The 21,058-nt window shown below is 54.8% G+C and overlaps 1 protein-coding gene across 11 annotated transcripts in view; it reads right to left on the bottom strand.

Annotated features, from left to right (window-relative positions):
• The window catches only part of PASK (PAS domain containing serine/threonine kinase), a 39,582-nt gene that overhangs the window by 3,918 nt on the left and 14,606 nt on the right, over positions 1 to 21,058 (bottom strand). For 9 of the 11 annotated variants that reach the window (XM_082396954.1, XM_082396956.1, XM_082396957.1 and 6 more), the window contains exons 6-15: positions 20,677 to 20,811; positions 18,588 to 18,848; positions 17,210 to 17,360; positions 15,018 to 15,141; positions 11,272 to 12,605; positions 10,103 to 10,284; positions 9,539 to 9,706; positions 5,818 to 5,943; positions 5,597 to 5,731; positions 1,819 to 2,018 (exon numbers count right to left, since the gene is read on the bottom strand). In XM_082396954.1, the coding sequence (XP_082253080.1) occupies positions 1,819 to 2,018; positions 5,597 to 5,731; positions 5,818 to 5,943; positions 9,539 to 9,706; positions 10,103 to 10,284; positions 11,272 to 12,605; positions 15,018 to 15,141; positions 17,210 to 17,360; positions 18,588 to 18,848; positions 20,677 to 20,811 (2,816 nt within the window). Of the gene's footprint in view, positions 1 to 3; positions 1,513 to 1,818; positions 2,019 to 5,596; positions 5,732 to 5,817; positions 5,944 to 9,039; positions 9,067 to 9,538; positions 9,707 to 10,102; positions 10,285 to 11,271; positions 12,606 to 15,017; positions 15,142 to 17,209; positions 17,361 to 18,587; positions 18,849 to 20,676; positions 20,812 to 21,058 lie in introns of those variants that run through there. The other 2 variants (XM_082396961.1, XM_082396952.1) reach the window with 2 other exon arrangements.

Below are 21,058 nucleotides of genomic sequence, written 5' to 3'. Positions count from 1 at the left end.
CAGCAGAACAGGAATGTAGACAAGGTGGCTGAGAGGAACTGCTGAGAAGAGGGCCCAGGACAGAGCCCTCGGCCTTCCAGGGGCCACAGAGAGGCTGGGGACATCAGGAGACAGGAAACCCGTGGGCAGTAGGGGCGGGGGGCTGGGCCCCAGGAGAGAAGAGGGGCCAGGAGGGGAGGGGCCACGAGGACAGACCTCAGGGAAGTGAGGGGATGAGACAATGCTACAGCCAGAAAATCAGATCTGGCAGTCTTTGTTTTGTGCCATTTATGTTTTGGAGAAAGAGATTTCAAGAATTTTGGAGGCTAAAGAGAAAAATCCAATAGACTAGAACAGAGGTCAGCAAACTTTTGCTGTAAAGCGCCAAACAGTAAATATTTCAGGCTGGGGCCACGTGGCCTCTGTCCACCAGGGCAGCACAAAAGCAGCCACAGACACTACGTGAGCCGACAGGACTGTAGTTAAGAAAACAGGTGGGGGCCGGATCTGCCGCCCCTGGAGAAGAAGGTCGTGAAAACAAGAGGGAGGAAGAGGGGTCCCTGAGGACGGGATGTAGAACCGGGCAGTAAAGGTCCCCGCAACGCTCTGGCGTCTGTCCCTCTAACCACAAGCCCTCCTGGAGACACACGTCCTAACCACACCTCTCCAAAGTACGCGTAGGTGGTACAGGATAATACCTGTGGTCCGGATCTGACTGGATTTCATTTCATATGTGTACAGACACACTTCGTTTACATGTGGACAACAGAAATCCATGCATACACAGGGGGAAACACTGAGCACCATTTCCATGCGATCCCATGAGCACCTGAGCTACACCCGTGTGTCCTTTCCTCTCCCGAGTTCCCTGAGACCAGGCCCTGCCCAGGCCGGGCCCCTCCAGCTCACAGGCTTCTGGGGCGCAGAGATGTAAACGCGGCCCACACCCTTGCTTCTCCTCTCAGCCAGAGCAGGAGGCTTGGCGCGCCCCGAGCTGACGCATGCCGGGCCAGTCAGCGACAGCACCTCCAGCCAGGAGTGGACCCAGCTTCCGCCTGGACCCTCTGCATTAGTACTTTTTCTGTTGCTTGATTTCTTACATGGCCAGCCCAGCAATATATTATTGGACTAGATTACTAGTTCTGTCATCAAAATAAATAAACCAACTAAAAAAAAATCCTCTTCATTCATTTGAAGAGTCCCAAGTTTTGGGACTCTTTTTATCTTTCTCTTAACTTTTTTTTCTTTTCTTTTCTTTTTTTTTTTAATTTATTTATCTTTGGCTGTGTTGGGTCTTCATTGCCGCATGCAGGCTTTCTCTAGTTGCGTTGAGCTGGGGCTACTCTTCATTGGGGTGCGTGGGCTTCTCATTGCGGTGGCTTCTCTTGTTGCGGAGCACAGGCTCTAGGCGCCTGAGCTTCAGTAGTTGTGGCTCGTGGGCTCTAGAGCGCAGGTTCAGTAGTTGTGGTGCACATGCTTAGTTGCTCCGTGGCATGTGGGATCTTCCCGGACCAGGGCTAGAACCTGTGTCCCCTGCATTGGCAGGTGGATTCTTAACCACTGCACCACCGGGGAAGCCCTCTCTTAACTTTTAATTATATGAAACTCCAAACATAAAAGTTGAGGAAATAATATACTGAACCTCTGTCTCCATCCCCCAGCTTCCCTGACCCACCTTACTTTTCCTGCCTGCCTGCCCACTTATTTCCCAAACATACTTTATCACTCAACACCCTCGTCAAAGAGGCACAAACTGAAACCATTTTTCCCCCTAAAACCCCACCAACCGCAGGTCTGACGGCAGGTGTGACAACAGGCTGCAGCTCCCATGATACGTACGGGTTTCCCATGAGGACTTCGGGCGCGCAGTACTCAATTGTCCCACAGAAGGTATAGAACAGCTTGCCCCTCTCCAGGTAGGCAGCCGAGCCGAAGTCTATGAGCTTGATTGTAAAGTCCTCAGCGATCACGATGTTCTCGTCCTTGATGTCCCGATGAATGATGCTCTTGGAGCGCAGGTATCCCACTGCTGACACCAGCTGAAATCAGGAGGCCACAGGGGACTTTTTAAAAGGCAATTCAAGTAGAACATGAATTTAAATTAAGGATGAAGAAGAAAAAAAGAAAAGAACAACAACAAAGAAAAAAAGAGTTCTCTAACTCATTACAGACTGGTGACAGGAAAGACTCTGGAGGCTGCAGATTGCACCCGGCTGAGCCAGAGGAAAAGCAGCTCCAGGCATCAGGCTCACTGTGGCTGGCACACATCATGCCCACAAGGCAGCAACGCAGATCTAGGATTCTTTTCTTTAATTTCATTATTTATTATTATTATTATTTTGTGATAAGGACACCTAAGACACGGGCTACCCTCTTGGCAAATTTTAAAGTATACCATGCAGCATCGTTAGCTTTAGGGACCATGCCGTACAGCAGACCTCTAGGACTTACTCGTCCTGCAAAACTGAAACTTTGTATTCTTTCACTGACACCCCCATTCCTCCCTCCCCCAGATAAATATGTGATTTTTAAGTTCTCTGTCTGTGTGCTACCAACGAAACCTCCTCAGCAGACACAGAACGACCATCTTGGGAGGAAAGACAGACAGACCACGGCAGAAGCTACAAAGACACATGGTGGGCACCTTAATGAGTGTGGGCTGGTTGCATGGGAGGTGGCCCTAGAGAAGGCCTGACCCCACCACCTCTGGTTCACAGTGAGGGACAGTGATCTGCCCAGAGTTCACACGGCAATTCAGGAGCAGAGCTGGGGACAGAAGCCAAGTCTCCAAACTCCTACTTCAAGGCTCTGGCAGCTCCTCAAAGAGCAGCCCTGAGTGTCAGCCATACGTTCCCCAACACGTGTGGAGTTCTCAACCATGTGAATTTAAAGTAACTCCCCAGGAAATGGGCTTCGTTTCAACAAGTCAAGTACATTAGTCTCCGCTGTGAAAGGGTCAAGTTACTAGAATACATTGCTGTCTGCCTGCACTGCACATTTGGTGACAGAGACCAACAGAAGTAGCACCGCAGTGAAGTGTAAGTAAGGTTAGTGCAATTTCTGACCCTATTCATAATTTGGACACCAACTGTACCAATCAACATAGAGATTTCGGGGACTTCCCTGGTGGTGCAGTGGCTAAGAATCCGCCCGCCAATGCAGGAGACACGGGTTCAAGCCCTGGTCCGGGAAGATCCCACATGCCACGGAGCAACTAAGCCCATGAGCCACAACTACTGAAGCCCACGTGCCTAGAGCCCGTGCTCCGCAACAAGAGAAGCCACCACAAAGAGAAGCCTGTCACTGCAACAAAGAGTAGCCTGGCTCGCCGCAACTGGAGAAAGCCCATGCACAGCAACAAAGATCCAACACAGCCAAAAATAAAAATAAATAAATAAATTAAAAAAAAACAAAAACAAAAACATAGTGATTTCGGGACTTCCCTGGTGGCGCAATGGTTAAGAATCCGCCTGCCAATGCAGGGGACACGGGTTCGAGCCCTGGTCCGGGGAGATCCCACATGCCACGGAACAACTAAGCCCGTGTGCCACAACTACTCAGCCCATGTGCCACAACTCCTGAAGCCCGCACGCCTAGAGCCCATGCTCTGCAACAAGAAGCCACCGCAATGAGAAGCCCATGCACTGCAACAAAGAGCAGCCCCCGCTCGCCGCAACTAGAGAAAGCCTGTACGCAGCAACCAAGACCCAATGCAGCCAAAAATTTAAAATAAATAAATAAATAAATAAATAAATAAATAAAAAACATAGTGATTTCATGGATGTAGTCAGTCATTTACATCATTAGAGACAATTTTATATTTACAGATGAATATCTTTGAGTCAGAAGCAATAGTTCATGGCAGACAAAGTAAGCTGAATTAATTAACTTTAAATAAATAAATAAATGTATATTTACATACACATGCATGCAAACATATACATACCTGCATTTATATAAAGAAGCATGCATGTGCACGTGTACACACATACACACGTGTGCATACATACACGTGCATGTCTATACTTATACATTCACATACATATATATATATACACACTTTTACATGTATATGTACATACACATACATACACACATGCACATGTACATATCAGGCTCCAGTGGGGAAACAGAAACCACACGTTAATCTGAACATGGAAGGCTTCATCAAGGTGTATTAACTACAAAGCGGTAAAGAACCTGAACTGCTGCTCTTCCTGCAGGCCCCCCCGAGGACCCCAGCTGCACAGGAGAGCAGTTCACCAAGCAGACCCACAGATCCGGAGCTGAGAGGCAATACACTAATACCTGGCACTGGACATACATACGTTTATATGTAATAATAGAGTTCTGTAGAGTTGTGGATCCACGTTTACATATAACAACACTTATTATGTATACAGATTTACAAAGGGGCTATAGATACTTCTTGCAAAAGTTAAAAAGTATTGAACACTAGAATTACCTGTATCAGTAGCCCCAAATTAACAACGGTTAGGTAGCAGCTATTGATAAGTGACTCCTAATGTTATGTCATACTGACACTCTGTTTGCCATGAAGATTTCAGAAACAAATCTTTGCCATGAAGTAAAGTAGATGCGTAAATAACCTTCCAAAGTGGCAAGGGGGGAGAGGTGACATTCTTTGGGCAGAACGATGATGACCGAAACTTACAAGTAGGTGCCTCAGAAATTTAATTTCACAAATCCAATAACTTCTGGGAGCTTATAGCTTTGAGGAAGAAATGTCAATTCACGGAAGCTGTCATTAGAAATCAAGTCAACTCCAGGAAATGAAGAGCAAATCTGTGAATTGGTCACAGCCCCCTCCCAGGTATCTCTCCATCTTTTCCAGGGAGCTAGGAATCGTCTGGAATGGAACTACCAAGATATTAAAACTAAAACAGGAATTGCTGTCTCCCCCTCCCCACCCTGCCACCCAATTTCTCTCTCTCATAGGACACCTTTCCACTTCGCTGGTCACTCTCTCATTCCAAAAACTAACAAGTGGACTAACATCAATACACAGATAGACACAAAAGAGATCAAGACAAATACTCACTGTAAAATGAGATTGCCAGAACCGCAAGCTCTGTGGACTAATTAACTGGACGGCTACGTTTATTAAGCACTTCCTGTGTGCGGGACTCGTGTGTGCGGCACAAGGGCCTTAGAGGCACTCTCTGATTTAATCCCAACAGCCTCATGATGCTGGCACTAGAATGATCTCTCTGTACAAATGAGCAATGATTTCCCATTGGTGAACAAGGATTCAGATCAAATGCACAATCTCAAAACCCAGTCTGGTAGCTTTGTTGGTCCATTTTTGAGATTGGTGTGGCTATTGTAGGGATATAAGTAAACTTGAATCATCAAAACCCACGTCTGCTATCACTGCAGGATAGTACCTGGCCTCATTCTTCCTTCCCCACCTTACTCCCTCTGCTTCATCTACAGAATTCTCTTCTCAAAATACATATCCTACTCAATAAAATCCAAAAACCGAAGGCCAGATCCAGCTCACAGAGAGAACGGAGTGTGTATCACTGATCCCTGCAGCCCTGGGCCCAGGCAGCCAAGCCCACACTCTCCCCGGGCGGCTCTGGCCGGCTCTCACCTGTCGGAAGATGTAGCTCGCCAGGGGCTCATCGAGGCTGGGATGGCGGTCGATGAATGCAAAGAGGTCCAGGCCGGAGCCGTGCTTCTCCATGACCAGCTGAAAGAACCCTTGGTTTTCAAATACATCCAGTACCTGGAAAGACACAAAGCTGGGTGTGGCCCTGCCGGGGTACCTTCCAGACAACGAACTCGAGAAGTGGCGTGACAACAGCTCTCCACCTTGATGATGTTGGCGTGCTCCACCCTGCACAGGATGGCAATCTCTAAAGTCACTTTCCCAAGTTTGGGATCCTCAATCCAACAATCCTCCAAAACCTTCTCCTTCTTAATAAACTTCACCACCACCTGCGAGGAGAACAGAGGGGACGTGACTGCAGCCGGCCCCGCCACGCCTCTCGCAGCCCATCAAGCGTGCTGCTCTACCTTCACCCTAACCCCCCCACCCCCGCTGAGCCCCAGGGACCTGAAAGAAGAAACCTAACAAGAGCCCTCCGGCGTGAGCAGACAGAGAAGCAAGTCAGCAGCCGACCGGAAGCGCTGACTGGACCTGCCCGATCTAGAAAGTGGGCGGACGGGGGTGACGGCGGAGCCAGGCGGCCCTGCAGAAAGACAGGTGCTCCCCAGAGCACCGCATGTCACCCCAATTTCTCAACCGAGTACTGGATGTCCTGGCTGAGAAAATGAAACAAGAGGCCTGAGAACTAGAAAAAATGAACAAAAACTGTCATTCATGTTGATCCTGAGAACTAATCAGAGAGTTCAGCGAGACAGATGGACACAAGATAAATACGGAAAAAACGGTGTTAGTCAATTAATGATAGTCAACTGGAGTGTGGAATAGAAAAAAAAGACACCGTTAGTAAAGGAAACCAACACCCTAGGTCAATGAATGACAACCCTGCCCCTCAACAAAACACCTGCTCCTAGGTGGGCGCTGGGCATGTGGTGAGCAGTGACCGCGGGCCAGGCCTGCTCTGCACTTCAGCAGGAGACCCCAAACCAGACGACAGAGACCCCCGCCTTCACGGAGATCAGCATCTGCTGGGAAGCAGGCGATACACAAGATGCACCACGGGTCAGGAAAAGCGAGGGCCGAGAAGAAGCAGCTGAACCGGGAAGTGCCGGGTGGCGGGGCCGGGGAGGGCTTCCCGGGGCGGCGGCTTCTGAGAGGGGCTGGGGGGAGGCACTGCAGGCAGAGGGAAGATGGGGGAAGGTTCTGCGTGTGGTGAGCAGGCGGCACGAGGGGCAGGGACGGCACACAGGGCCAGGGCAGAAGCAGGGAGACCACTTAGGAGCTTCTGCAATATCCAATCACCCCACAATAATCTGGAGAAAAAAGGTGGTGGCTTGGGTGCCAGCATGTGCGTGGTGACAAGTGGACAAACTCTGAAGGTGCTTCGAGGGGAGGGTCACCACGATTTAACAGGTCAGATGAGAGACGCAAGGGAAAGCAAGAAGATGAGGGTGGAAGCAAGGCTGACGGCCCGAGGAGCCACGAACCGGGGTTACGGGGCACGGGAAGGATGATGGAGTCAGGCGGGGCCGGAGCAGTGCAGACGGCAGAGCTCGAGTTCGCGTGTTTGCAGGCAGCTGCCTGCTGCCCGTCCAGCTGCAGGTTTAGGGAGACAAGAAGGAAGGCGGCCTCCATGGCCTCCACGCACACCTAACATGAGCTTCAGGGGGAAGAATAACGGAACAAGAGAAGAGAATCCTCTTACGGTAAAGAAAGCTCTAAACATCTAGATTGAAGTCTTACCAAGTGTCGAGCAAGAATAAAGAACACACACATACATACACACACACACACACACACACACACACACACACACACACACACACAGAAATACATCCTGGTGAACTTTCTGAATTCCGAAGATTAAAAAAAAGACAAAAACAGAAAGGATAAAAATCAAGTTGCTGGCAGCAAAATTCACTTCAAAATAATGGTAGATGACAATAGACACCATTGTGTATCTAAAACATTCTGAGAGGAAAAAGGCACATCTCCACTAAAATATGAGGGAAAAAACCACACCTTAATACATGTAAGGATTCCGAGTGGAACACCCATACGTCCTTCCTAGAAAAATTAGTAACAAATATACTCCAGCAAATGAAACATGAACACAGGAAAGAGAAGAAACTGGATATAAAATCAGTGGAGGTTTAACAAAAGCAGGACAAGACTTGTACACTGAAAACTATAAAACATTGTTGAGAAATGAACACAACATTGTTGATCAACTATACTCCAATATAAAATAAAACTTTTTAAAAAATAAAGTAAATGAAATAAAATTTAAAAAACATTGTTGAAAGAAATTAAAGATCTGAATAAACGGACAGACATCCCATGTTCGTGGATCAGAAGAATTGATATTGTTAAGGTGGAAACACCCTGCAAGTCAATCTGCACTCTGTCCTGAGAACTAGACCCAAACCCTTCAAAGTATACTTTCTGATTGGCTGCTTTACTTAACAATGTGTTGGCCTAATAACATTTAAATTGACATTCCGTTTTCTGAAAGGCAAAATTACTCATGTGGCTTCTTTTTAAACCAAGAGAAGAACTCTGGGTCTCCTTTCTTCTTCCTTAGGTATAAAAGTCTAAAGAAACCCGCAGAGCCTTTTGGATTCCTGATCCAAACCAAGAGTGAGAAGATCTGCCTCAAATAAATTAAAGATGACAATAGAAACTTAAGAACAAGACTGCTTAGAAACACGTGACACCCAGAGCAGCATGTGTTTAAACCTCTAGAAGGTGGCCGAGTGCACTCAGACAACTCAACACTGCACAAGCTTTTATTACTAAGTAACAGCTTAAAAAAACACACATTCAATCTAATAAGCTAGAAAAATAGCAAAATTAACTCATAGAAAGTACAAGAAAAGAAATTTAAAGAAAACAAAGCAAATATTTGATTAAAAAATAGGCAATTCTTTGGCAAGTCTAGCAAAGAGAAGAGAGAGTGAAGACAAGAATGAGGACAGCCAAGGGGACGAGACTCGCCACAGAAACCCCTGCAAACGTGACGTCACAGGTGCTGGTCACCACCGGTGTCCCCAACTCTGCAGGCCCCACAAAACTGACAGAGAAAAAAGAAAAAACACTTACATATGAATATAAATGAAAAAATCCCAAATAAAAATATTAGCAAGCCAAATTCAGCCACGCATTAGAAGAATGTTATAACACAATTGAGGATTGAGTCTACGAATGGAAGTTGACTGTTGTTATCCATATATTAATAAAGGAAACAAAGACACTATCATCGCAATAGATGCTGAAAAGACATTTGATAGAACTCAATGCTCATTCTTTAAAAAAAAATTTAGTGAACTGAAAATAAAATGAAGTATCCTCAAACAAAAGGTATCCGTCAAAAAATAAAAGGAGCCATTGGAATTGACAGAGGACCACCCCGAGGTCGGGTAGCGTACCTGTTACTCCACACGGCTCTGCAGGTCCTAGCCAAGGTGACAGCAGGAAGGAAAAGAGGCAGTGAGATGCAAGTAATAGAGAAAGAGACAGGACTGTCACTGCCGGCAGAGGAAGAAAATCCAAAGGATCCACTGAAAAGTCACTAAAACCAACAAGACTTTGATACAGATCCTTGAGGTATCAACCCAAGCACGGAGCTTTGGTAAATTCCAGAAGGGACTAGAAGCCGCCGTGGTGAAGGGGTCCCACACTGGCCCTCCCAGGAATCGGCAGGCCGAGCCCGGGGACACCTGGGCAGTCTACGGGGTTCGCGGGGACAGGCAGCATGGCGACCACGCCAGCTCCCCCGAACCACGAAACGCCCAGGCAACTACAAATCTCATCACAACGGCACTTGGGAGGGAGGGGCGGTGGCTCTGAGGCACATTACAGGATGAGGTGCGGGCCGGGCAGCCGGCCCCGCAGCACGCAGACCCCACCCCTGCAGGAGCCCAGTACCTCCTTATTCGCTTCCTGGTCCACCGCCGTCCACACGAAGCCGAAGGCCCCGCTGCCGATGGGGCTGAGCGTGCTGTACTTGCGGGAGTACGCGCCCTCGCAGGCCGCCAGCCCCTCCAGCTCCACGGCCTCGGGGGGCTCCTCAAACCAGGGTTTGCTCGCGAGCACCTGCGAACGCAAAGGCACGTCCGAGGGACCACACGCAACGCACTGAAGGAGCAGGGCAGCGGCAGGCCGCGCGGTGACAGCGGCACCCACGCCCCGTGCTGCCCCTCCCCGCTCTTCCCAGGCCCACGGGGTCCCCGGCCCGAGACCCGCTCTCCACGGGGTACGCCAGGGGCCTCGACAAGTCAGTCCAGGCTGGCACACTCCTGGACCCCACCGTGCACACGGAGACACACAGATTTGAAATCCCACATGTGGCTTGATACTCACACAGAATATTAGAAGCCAGACCCTACACAGACCCTCTTCCCATCCCAGAGGACACAGAGAGAGAGAGAGAGAGAGAGAGATGCTGATTGGGAGCGGCGGGTGGAAGGCAGGAGCTGGCCAGTCACCTACCTGCCCCAGGCTGGCTCCAGACAGCTCGCAGGTGGAGTGGGCAGAGCTGGGCAGGCTGCTCAGGAACAGGCGGGGCCGCGGGGCCGAGGCCAGGTGACCGTGCAGCAGGTCCTTCACCAGCCAGCAGCAGAACAGGGCGGACGAGCCCTGGAGTGCCACCCGCTTCACTTCAAACTGCACACCTGAGGAGGGAAGGGGAGACCAAACACCCCCGCTGCTGTCACCACCGCAGTGTCACGTCCCCCAGGACGGGATAAAGCCAACAGACAGCGCCTGGGGCAGGGGCGGAGGGCACCGAGCCCGGAGAAGGGCAAAGCTGAGGCTGGCGGCCGCATCACCTCCCGCCGGCGGGGGGCCAGCAGCCCAGCATGTCCTCGGGGGCAGCCGGAGGCCAGGGGACTCAGGAGAGACCCGCCACCAGCCGCCGACTTGGACGAGCCTGGAAAACCCGCCCCCAACACCCTCCACAGGAGTCTGGCTCGGGAGCCACACGTACACACACGTGCCACCTAACCGTACACATCACCGTGCACACTGCCGTGGCACACGTGTGCGTTGACACAGCCTCCTGGGAATACAGCAAATCAAAGGTAGCTATCAGGGAGGTTTACAGGTGATTTTATTTTCTTCTTTTTGTTTATATTTTCTAATATTTCTGCAAAAAACACATATTACTTATGTAACTCTTTTAAGTTTAAGAAAAAACCCTGGTAACCAACACTATGAAATCAGCAATGACAAAACAACTGGCTGAAACATGGCACCGTTAGGAAATTAGGAAAAGAAAAAGGGACAAGTGAAGGGGTCTGACGGCCACACCCCCAGAATGGAGATTCTGAGGCCAGAGCAGCCTGAACCCCGACAGCACACGGAAAACCACCACCAGCCCCTCAGCCACACCTGCCTCCTGGTGTGGCCCGCGGGAGCCCACCCCCTGCTGCACCGCACGAAGGGCCTGGGCCCCCGGGCTGCCCCCTCCCCGGCACACGCACCTGTGATCCTCACTTTGAAGAGGTAAACTCTAACCTCGGTTCTTTATTTAATATAATAACTCATTCCTGCCAAAACGATTCCAGGGGTGAAGTCCCGTCAGACACCAGGACGAGGAAGGCCCCCCGACCCCACCGCGCCGTGCTCTCGGGCCCCCCCCGCCCCCCAGCCGCACGTACCCAGCTGCGAGCCGTCTCGGTGGTAACAGCTCCCCGCGTAGGCGCCCTCCTGGATCTCGGGCTGCAGGTCGGCGGCCCCCAGCGGCGCAGGGCCGTCTGCTCTCACAGGCGTGGAGGTGGCCTGGAGGCTCAGCCTGGGTGCCTCTAGCGGGGACGCGCCCACGGGGCCAGCTCCCGACACAGGAGGGACGCGGTCCGGGCTCTCATCCAGGTCATCGTGTTCGGAGGACGCCAAGCACATGTGCGATGGTTCGGTTCCATCCAGTTCCAGACCGCCCTCGCGGGACCGCCGGCCTCCACCCAGACTGAAGTCGGCGCCGGTCAGCAGCGACAGCTCCCGGTGGTCCAGGACTTCTGACCTCTGCCTGCGCAAACCGCTCACGTCCACATCAGAGACCCCCAGCGAAGGGGAGCAGCTCCCCCCGAGCTCAGACGTAGCGCAGGAATGGTTCGAAGAAGTTCGGTCTGTCCATTCGCTGAAAACGAGTTCCTTGAGGTTCCAGGAAAACGAATTCTCGCCAGCCTCCCAGGCCTCCGTGGCCTCCGGGGCACCGGGCAGGTCAGTGGCAAGGGCGTAGCAGGCTGAGGAGCTGCCCGAGCGGCCGCCGTGCAGGTCTGTGCCTCCCAGGTCATACAAGGACGCAGGGGTGGAGGGCGGGGGCTGCTCGGCGTAGGAGACACCCCAAGGCCCCGCGAAGCTCGATGCGCACAGCTGCTCCTTAATCAAGCACGTCCCCAGCCACGGCTCAGCCAAAGGAGGCATCGAGAGCAAGGGCTGCACCGTCCCCGAGGGGCTGGGGGCTGAGTCCGGGCTTCCCCGCTGGGCGCGCCACTCTCCCTCGAATCCAGGGCCGCGCACCGGGAGGCCCTGCCCTGCCGGCTGACCCGCAGCGTGGGGCCTGGCCTTGGTGCCATCAGCCCTGTGGTTTGAATCGCTGGCACCACTCAAGGCCCTCCGCCCCAGCTGTGTCTCCTGATACAGGCCACCCCTTGCAGCACCACTGGTCCCATCTGCACTTGGCACTGGTGTTTCAGAATCTTCATGGGAAGCACATGGTTTTGTGTCCACTGGCCCAGACCTGTTTCCTCCCAGCAGGTCCTGCCTGAGGCTCTCTGCTGTTGCCAGCTGCTCTTTCTCTAAGACAGCGCTCTGCTGGTCCTCTGGCGACGACCGTTGGCCAGGGGCTGACGGGCATCCCCCTGGCATGCTTCGCTGGCCCTCGGGCAGTGACTGTTCCTGGGCTGGCGGGCTTCCTTCTGGCACGTTCTGCCGGTCCTTGGATAATGAGTGTTCGCTGTGGGCTGGCCGGCTTCCTTCTGGGACGCTGTCCACCCTGGAGATTGTTACACGGGTGACACAGTCACTTAGGAGCCACAGAAGAGTCAAAACAAAGAGATCACAGGGGTTCCCCCTTGATTAGAGACCCGCACCATGCATTTAACACCATAAACTTACGACAGAAAAAAAAGACTTTTATAACAAAACTAAAATATGAAGAACCAACTCACATATTCTCCAGATAAAGCCACACTTAGCAATGATTTATCCAAGACTGCCACTGAGCGCCTAGGACCCTCTGCTCAAGGCTGTGGTCAGCAGTCTCACTTCGCGGTGAGCGGGACCCTGACAGCCATGCCGCCAGCCTCTTCCTGCCCGCAAGGTGGAGGCGTGGGAAGAAAGCAGAGGCACTGGACACTGCACGCGGTAAACCACAATGGCTACAAACACCATCGGATCTCACAGCTCAGAGAGGGCAGGGCACGAGGAGCAGGAGGCTGGAAGCGCCGTGCCCCCAGGGTCCTGAGAGCTGGAGCACAAAGCCCCCAGCGCGCTCAGCACGGGCGGACCACCGAGGAAGAGGCCGCCACGGCCCACCAGGCAATCCGCGTCCAGACTCCCCTCTGCCGGCCCCGCCGCCGGCACCCACTCGGCAGGCGGTGCTGAGCGCCGGCCCCGTGTCAGCCCAAGGTCGGCCGCCAGCACCAAGGCCAATAGAAAGTGGCAGTGCCCGGCCTGGCTGGGGAGGCGTGCGGCGATCTGTAAATGTTACACCAGGGGCTCATAAAGAGGCGGGGAGAGGAAGGACGCCACTCAAGGACGGGCCCCGCAGAGGAGGCTGCTGTGAGCGGAGTCCTGAGGGACAGCTGAGGGGACAAGGGCCTGCAGAGACCAGGCAAGAATGACCCATCGCCACTACGCCACCTCTATCTACCGCCACCATCCACCCGGGCCAAGAGGCCAGCCCTGGGCCTGTCTCCGGGGAGCCACACGGCCTCTGCGGTGTCAGCAGGTGAGGCGGCAAGGGAAGGAAGGAGGAAGACGGTAACTGGCCCGTGAAGGACGCAGATCAAACACTTAGAACCGCGAGACCAGAAACGTCCAGCGAAGAGGAAACGCAGGAACCGGCCCATCGAGTGGAACCTCCTCATTGCCCACCCGCGTCCCAGAAAATCAAGCCCACGCACCGCACTGAGGATCGCTCAGCACGTGAGCCACCGCTGAGACACACCTGCCCTGACGCAGGCCGGGCACCTTGCGCCCACACCAGTGGGTGCCCCTGGGCCCAGGCCCCACCATGCGCCCCCGGGCAGCACAGAATCCTCCCTCCTCACCGTGTGTGTGTGTGTGTGTGTGTGTGTGTGTGTGTGTGTGTGTGTGCGTGTGCATGCACGCACACAGCAAGGAGAGCCCGCAGTCACGCTGCTCCAGCCACCAAAAGTTAAATAGGAAAAGGCCAGGAAGTTGAAGCAAATGACAGGAGCCGTGTTCGCAAACCATGGTGCCACCTGTGAGGTGGCGGTTCTGAGGCGGCGCTGCAGAGAAAGGTCTCCGAGACACACACACCGCGTGCCCAGGCACGTGCACACATTTAGGACAAGGTGCACATGGCAGCCTACCTGTGCCTGTGTAACACACACACTTCCATCTAAGCACACGGGGAAAGGGGTCTGCAAGGAGATCACTGCTGGCAGTGGTTCTCTCTGGGGGACCTGGGAGAGCATCACAGGGACCTTTGCTCTTTACCATTATTCTTCTGTACTTAGAAAAACATACACATTCACGTAGTATGTATTTAAAACATAATTTCAAGAAGACTAGAAAACAGTGTGTATGTGTGAGTGAATAAATCTCATACAATGGTGAGCAAAAGATGCCGGAGATAAAGGAGTGCATTTGGTGAAGTTCAAGAACAGGCACCTCTGACCTGCGTCCTGACCCCAGGACAGTGAGGGACACCGAGTGGGGTGGGAGCAGTGCCTCCCAGGGGAAGAGGAGAAAGGTTCAGAGAGGTCGGCGCATTACTGTATGCTGCGCTTCAAAGAGATTGCTTTAAAAAGAGAAACTTATTGAAAACAAACCGAACTGCTATGCACAACAGGACTGTGATAGCTGAGCAAGTGGATATTCTATTTCTACTTTCCTAAGTTTTCCACATTGTGCCTCGTCTCCTCTAAATAGAATACTTCGTTATTTAAAAATGCATAGCAAACAGATTCACATTATTTTCAGAATGAGAAAATTATGCTGGAATCAGCTCCCTGGAACCTCCCTGAACGCTTTCTCGTCCATAAAATGGGGCCCGTGTCACGGAGCCTGCGGGGACCTGGCCGGGTGACACGGGAGAAGCACTGCCATCGCGAGGGGCAGCAGCAGGTGTCATCTCCATCATTCCCAAGGACTGAACACTTCCCCAGGGTGCCTCCCCCTGCCCCTCGCGCACCCGCCCCTCCCCCAGAGGACTTACCCCAGAGTGGGCAGCGCCGGGAGGGAGAAGGCGAGGCGGCCTCCGGCGTCCGCAGGAACCTGGGCCCTGGGGGGGGCGGCCTGGCTCTCCACTGGCTTTGGGGTCTCGGTGTTCACCCTTAGATCTGGCAGCAACAGCAAAAAAAAAGAGTGTTTTCCATTTGCTGGCCCATCCTGCTGAAAACCACCCCCTCGGCCCGTGTGACTGGTGAGCAGGGGGCGAGGGGGCCTAACCCGACCTCAGACACACCGCCAGCCCCACGTCCACAGCAGGTCCCGCCCCTCACTGCCCCACGGGCACCAGGTCCAGGCCCACAGCCTCCCTGGGCTCTCCCTGCTCCACCCTGGGCCCCACAACCACCGACCCCGGAGTCGAACCTGCCCCTCATCTGCCAACAGCCCCCGAGGGCTCCACTCTGACGCAGGGTGAAAGCCAAAGGCCCGGCGGCTGGGCCCTGCTTCCCTCCCCAGGGCCTTGGGGCCCGGCCCTCTGGCCACCCCACCACGCCCGGCGCTGCTCCCTTTCCCAGAACGCCGCCCCTGCCTCATTCCGGCTCATAGACCCCAAGATGGCACAGCCTCCCCTGCTGTGCCCTTCCTTTGAGCGCCGGTCACCTCCTACGGCTCGTGTGCCACCTGCCTCCGCCTGCCTGCCTACACCAGGGCCTGGGACATCACAGGTTCCTGGGGTCAGAGGAGCGAGACTGTCCTTGCCACACAGCAGCCTGCATGGGGGAGGCTCTTAGAAAGAGTCCCGGCCCCTGGCTGACAGGCACAGGCGGGCTGGCACCACGAGCAAGAGCACACGTCCCCACGCACCCAGAAACACGCCCATGAGTGCATCCTGGAGACAATAACGGGGACAGAGCTTCTGTGACCCCACCCCCCACTTTCTACAAAGAAGATGAATCACACACACACACACACACACACACACACACACACACACACACACACCAGGAATAATTTGGAAATCTGGAAAAAGAGGAAAGGGAATGCATCAGTGATACAGAAAAAAACTTGAAAAAAAGGAGTCTTTGCAGACAGAAAAACCCGGATACAATGAAGGAAACCCCATGTTAAGAAAAGTGGTTATGGACTTCCCTGGTGGCACGGTGGTTAAGAATCCGCCTGCCAGTGCAGGTTCGATCCCTGGCCCGGGAAGATCCCACATGCTGTGGAGCCACTAAGCCCGTGCGCCACAACTACTGAGCCTGCGCTCTAGGGCCCGTGAGCCACAACTACTGAAGTCCGCATGCCTAGAGCCCGTGCGCCACAACAAGAGAAGCCACTGCAATGAGGAGCCTGTGCACTGCAATGAAGAGTAGCTCCCGCTCGCCACAACTAGAAAAAGCCCGCGCACAGCAACGAAGACCCAACGCAGCCAAAAATAAATAAATAATAAATAAATAGATAAAAGAAAAGTGGTCAAAGAGAGTCAGTAGCCTAACAAAGCGTCTTTTAAAACCTGGACGCCGTCTGACGATAAAGGTCCACATCCCAGTTGGACACCGCGCAGCCGCGTCCCCCTCGGTGGCCACGTGAAACCCACTCACGCGTCTACTCAAACACCACGTCCTCCCACGGACGCGCCCAGGGGTGACAACGCCCCACAGGCGTGGAGCTGGGACGGCCCCCGAGGCAGGGCCGGGGCAGCTCCTCCTTGAGCCTGCTCGGGGAAGGCGGGCGCCCCGGAGGCTGCTGGTCCCCTGCTTCCCGGAGCTCCAAAGCCAGAGCGGGAGCCGCGTGCCGCCCTCTCACGCCCGGCGCCTGCAACATCACGTGGTGGGGCTCGGGCCACTTGTTGGAATCATATTAAATGTTGAAAGTACTAGAAATAAACAAATCCTGCCAGGACTGTTTACTCAGAGATCCATCTGATATGCTGCATGAATCCGGTCTTCAGCCACTTACGTAAAGCTACATCACTCACACAAGACCGCCAACTAGCGGCCGGTGTCGCAGATGCAGGCACGCGGTGACTCACCTGGGGACCTCTCGCGCTAACACATCTGTGAGACCCGCACACAAGTGTCCCATACCCTGGGAACACGGAAGGCCCACAAGAGACAGAGAGGAACATCAAACCCACACAAACAGGGTCCCCGTGACGGCCATCCCATCACCCATGGAGGCCGGGGGTGGGGACTGGGCGGCCACAGGTGCACCTGGGAGGAGGCGGCCAGCTCTCACCCTCGGCTGTGTGCTGGGCGTCCCCGGTGGTCTCCCCAGGCCCACTGTGACTGCCAACGTCCAGGCAGTTGGCCACGTCCGGCAGCAGAAAGGAACTGTCACAGGCAAGGTCCATGTAGTGGTAGAAAGCAGGAATCAGGAAAGTGATGTTCTAGAAAACAAAAGGACATTTCAGAACCTGGCAAGAATCCTTACTGACCCACTGAACCGTCCCTCCGTCCCGTCTGGGCAGAGAATGAAGACAACGCGAGCAAGTCTCTGGACAAGGTTAGGAAAGACCCCGGTCAAACTCCTTCTGGGAGACACGAAGCCCCTGATGCTCAACATGGAAATCCAAACTTGCTTCCCTTCCTCTTAGCACACCCTGACGAGACTGCGTCCACACACTCCCTGGAAGGACCCGGTGCCCCCAGTGTTCCTGTGGGGAGAACTTGTCCGAAAGTTATTCTAACTGCGTTTTCATTAACTTCAATTGAACTAAGTCTGACTTAATTTAACTAAAATTTGTCTTACTTGCTTCTTAGTATTTCTATTAGAGAACAGAAAGGGACCTGTTTGGGGAGCCTCAAAAGAAGTTAAAGCTCTGGCCGGCTGGGCGGGGTGCAGGGCTGGCTGCAGGAAGAGTGACAAGAGGGGACGGCTGCCTGTGGGGCACAAGGTGCTCAGTGCAAGGCCGTGGGGAACGCCGGGCCTGCGCCCACGTCTAGGAGCCAGTCCAGCCAGGTGCAGGGCCTGGGGCCAGGGGCGGGGGTGTCACTCAGGTGTCAGGAGCAACACATCACGCAGCAGCCTCTCCTTCCTGCATGAACCACCCCCCCAATCGAGTGGGGGCCCATGCCCCCTCCCCAGAAGCCCTGGAGGACTGCTGAGACCACCCAAGGAAAGCCACTCCGAGGAAGCCTGAGATGCTCGCCTGCCCTCAGAGCCCAGCCCAATCCAAGGAAGAAGGTTCTAGAAACACCTTCCTCCCACCCTGACTCACAATGGACCCCAGGACGGTCGGAGGAGGTGTGGCCAAGCCCCGGACCGTGGGTGCGGAGCGAATCTGCACAGCTGTGACACACACCCTCATCCAGTAACTCAGGCCCGATCTTGCTTGGGGCAGGCTTTGGGGTGAGAGAGCCCCTTCCCTCTCCTGGGGGTGCACATGGCACCCAAAGGCTTTGGGGGTAGCCCGGGGGGGGGGTCATCAAGTACTCCCTGTGGGGTCCAGATAAATGGGCACAGGCGGGGGAATAGGGCCGTGAGCACAGGCCTCCCTCTCTGGGCCCGAGTTCCCGTGGGGAAAGCCGGCGAGCTCGGCTAGAGGATGCAGAAGCACAGGCCGATGACGGGCCAAGACCGGCTTCCCCAAGGCGGCGGGGGTGGGGAGAACCACCTTGCCCAGGAGCTCATCCTTTCCATAACCAAACAGCATCAGAGCAAAGCTGTGGTTGATGCCGTAGATGGTCCCGTCCGGCAGGAGGGTGATGAGCCCACTGATGGTGGAGAACACCCAGATGGATGCCGAGTAGCCCCGGTCAGGGGCCGCCTTGCCGTCCGCTGCCTCCGCATTGCCGGGTTTAGAGTTCAGCTTTAAGCTCAGAGGGAAGGTGGTGCCATCCTTGGCTCTTCCAACAGACCTCTGAATCTTGAGATTCTGAAAGAAAGACACACCACTGAGCTGACCACAGCACCTCCTATGGTCCGAGCCTTGAGCCTTTGCTGCTTTAGATTTACGTCCACTCATGCCCGTTGGCGGGTGCCCCCCCAACACCTAACTCTCCACACCGCTCTTCCTTCCTCTATCTCCCTGCGCCACCCCTCTCTGCCCCAGGGAACGCAGAGCCCTGACCGGGAGCTGTGGCCGGGCCGGGGGACCCGAGTCCAGAACAGCCCGAGCGCAGAGCACACAGGGTCCATCAAGCAACGCGCCAGCCCTGCGGGAGGGAGCACCAGCAAGTTCCTCCCTGCGGTCCGCCCTGGACCACTGGTGCCCCCAGCGCCCACCTCTGCGGGCGGCCCCAGCCCCGCACCCCGCCCTCTGTCCTCCAGCCTGGGGGGCAGTGGCTTCCCGTAGTTGCTGACCTCTGGGCGGCTTGTCCATCCCCCCTGCCTCCTTAGCCCCACCGTCACCCACGCAACCAAGGCCTCACATCACGTTTCTCTGCTTCAAATACTCGGGCGTATCCGGTCTCCCAAGCCAATCTTGACTGTGCAGCCTCTAACCAGAGGCTTTCTCAGTCAGCTCCCTTCCTGGTCCCGAGAGGGCAAGCTGGCCCAGGCCTCATGTCTACCCCTCACTCCATACCGCCTGCCCCCTTCTCAGGGTCCACCCGCAAGACACAAGACCTGCAGGGGCCCGAGGCCTGAACAGGGGGAGCTCCCACTGCATCAGCACAGTGCCCTGACCAGGGGCAGAACTCAAGACCCCAGGCTCCCCGTGGTAAGGGTGCAGGCCAGACCCCAGGCCCCAGGGAGCCCTGAGGAAAGAGGGGGCACGGTGTCTGTCTCCACTTGCTGCCGCGGCTGTCAGGCGGCTCCAGCGTGGGGCTGCTGGGAGGGTGCCTGCCCGTTCTGGCACACACCTCTTGTGGCTACGTGCCTGGGGTGGGCAGAGGTTTGCTTATGTTCAGTTAAGCATAAGAGGCTGCCAAATAGTCCCCTGAAGTGGTCGTACCAACTGATGCTCCAGAGCTTTGGGGTCCAAGTGGTCCCACTGCTTGAGAACAGAATGAAGGACATAAAGAGAATAAGGTACGGGGGGAGAGGTTTCCAATTGAGCTGGAAAGCCTAAAAACAGCAAAGCACCACCTCGGAGGGCTCAGCTCTCAGCCTGAGGCCAGTGGGAGAGCCGGGGAGCGCCTACACGTGTCCCGAAAGAACCTCCTGTTTCTTGCAGCAGCAGAGCCGACTTCAGCCCCAAACCGACCATCCGGCTGACCCTGCCGGTCACTGGGATGTGACATCAGGTGAATTCCCAGCACCGTGACTGCTTGTGTGAAGGCTGCGTGCTAGTTGGTAAACGGAGCACCTGGGAACTGGGAGGGTCCAGATGCTAAGAGAACCTTCAGCCCCAAACCTCCACTGCCCCCCAAGCTGCCGACTGACCCGCCTCCGTCGACCTGCAGTCCTGCCCTGGGGGGAGACCTGCCACCCGCCAATTCCCCCTGCTCCTCGCAGCCCCCAGACCTCTCAGGAAAGAGACCCCAGCAGGCGCTCCAGGGAGAGGACCAAGGGGCAGGAGCACTCAGTCAGGGAGCCACGGAGGCTCTGAGCCGCGGTCAAGACTGCAGAGCCCGGACAGCTCTAAGTGGAACCTGTCCCGTTGGGTCCATGCACGGGCCACTCCTACTCTCGGGAAGCCCAGCCTCCACCTGCAGGCCAGGGATTTGGGTCTAAGAACTTGACGGTCATCAGATAAAGAGAGCCCAGCGGCCACGGGGCCCCAGCCACGGCCAGGCAGTGCAGGCGGTCGGGGCTCCTACCTTGGGGATGCGCTCGCCGGGCGGCGGGAGCTGCACAGCAGGGATAAGGTCTGTGATGCGCTGCCCGACCACCTCCTCCCCAGATGTGAATCCGTGCAGCTGGGCAAAGAGACCGTCACAGGACGTCACGGTTCCCTTGGAGGAGAAGCCAGCATTTTAAACCTTGTAATCGAAGTTTCTTGCGCTTCAGCTTTAAACCTCACCGAACTTCCGTGTCTTCAAGCTGAAGGCAAGGCTATCAGTGCTACCTCTCCCCCAAAACCCGACCCCCACCAAGTGCAGCGGGCGCAAAGAACGCCGTCTTCCTCCTTCTGCCGAGCGGACGAGGCGCGCACTTCTCCAGGCACCCGCAGAAGCCCACACAGCTGCCACACCCACGCCC

Source organism: Balaenoptera borealis (genome assembly GCF_965194805.1).
Source record: "Balaenoptera borealis genome assembly, chromosome: 6".
Lineage (NCBI taxonomy): Eukaryota > Metazoa > Chordata > Mammalia > Artiodactyla > Balaenopteridae > Balaenoptera > Balaenoptera borealis.
This window is presented reverse-complemented; position numbering and strand designations above follow the sequence as displayed.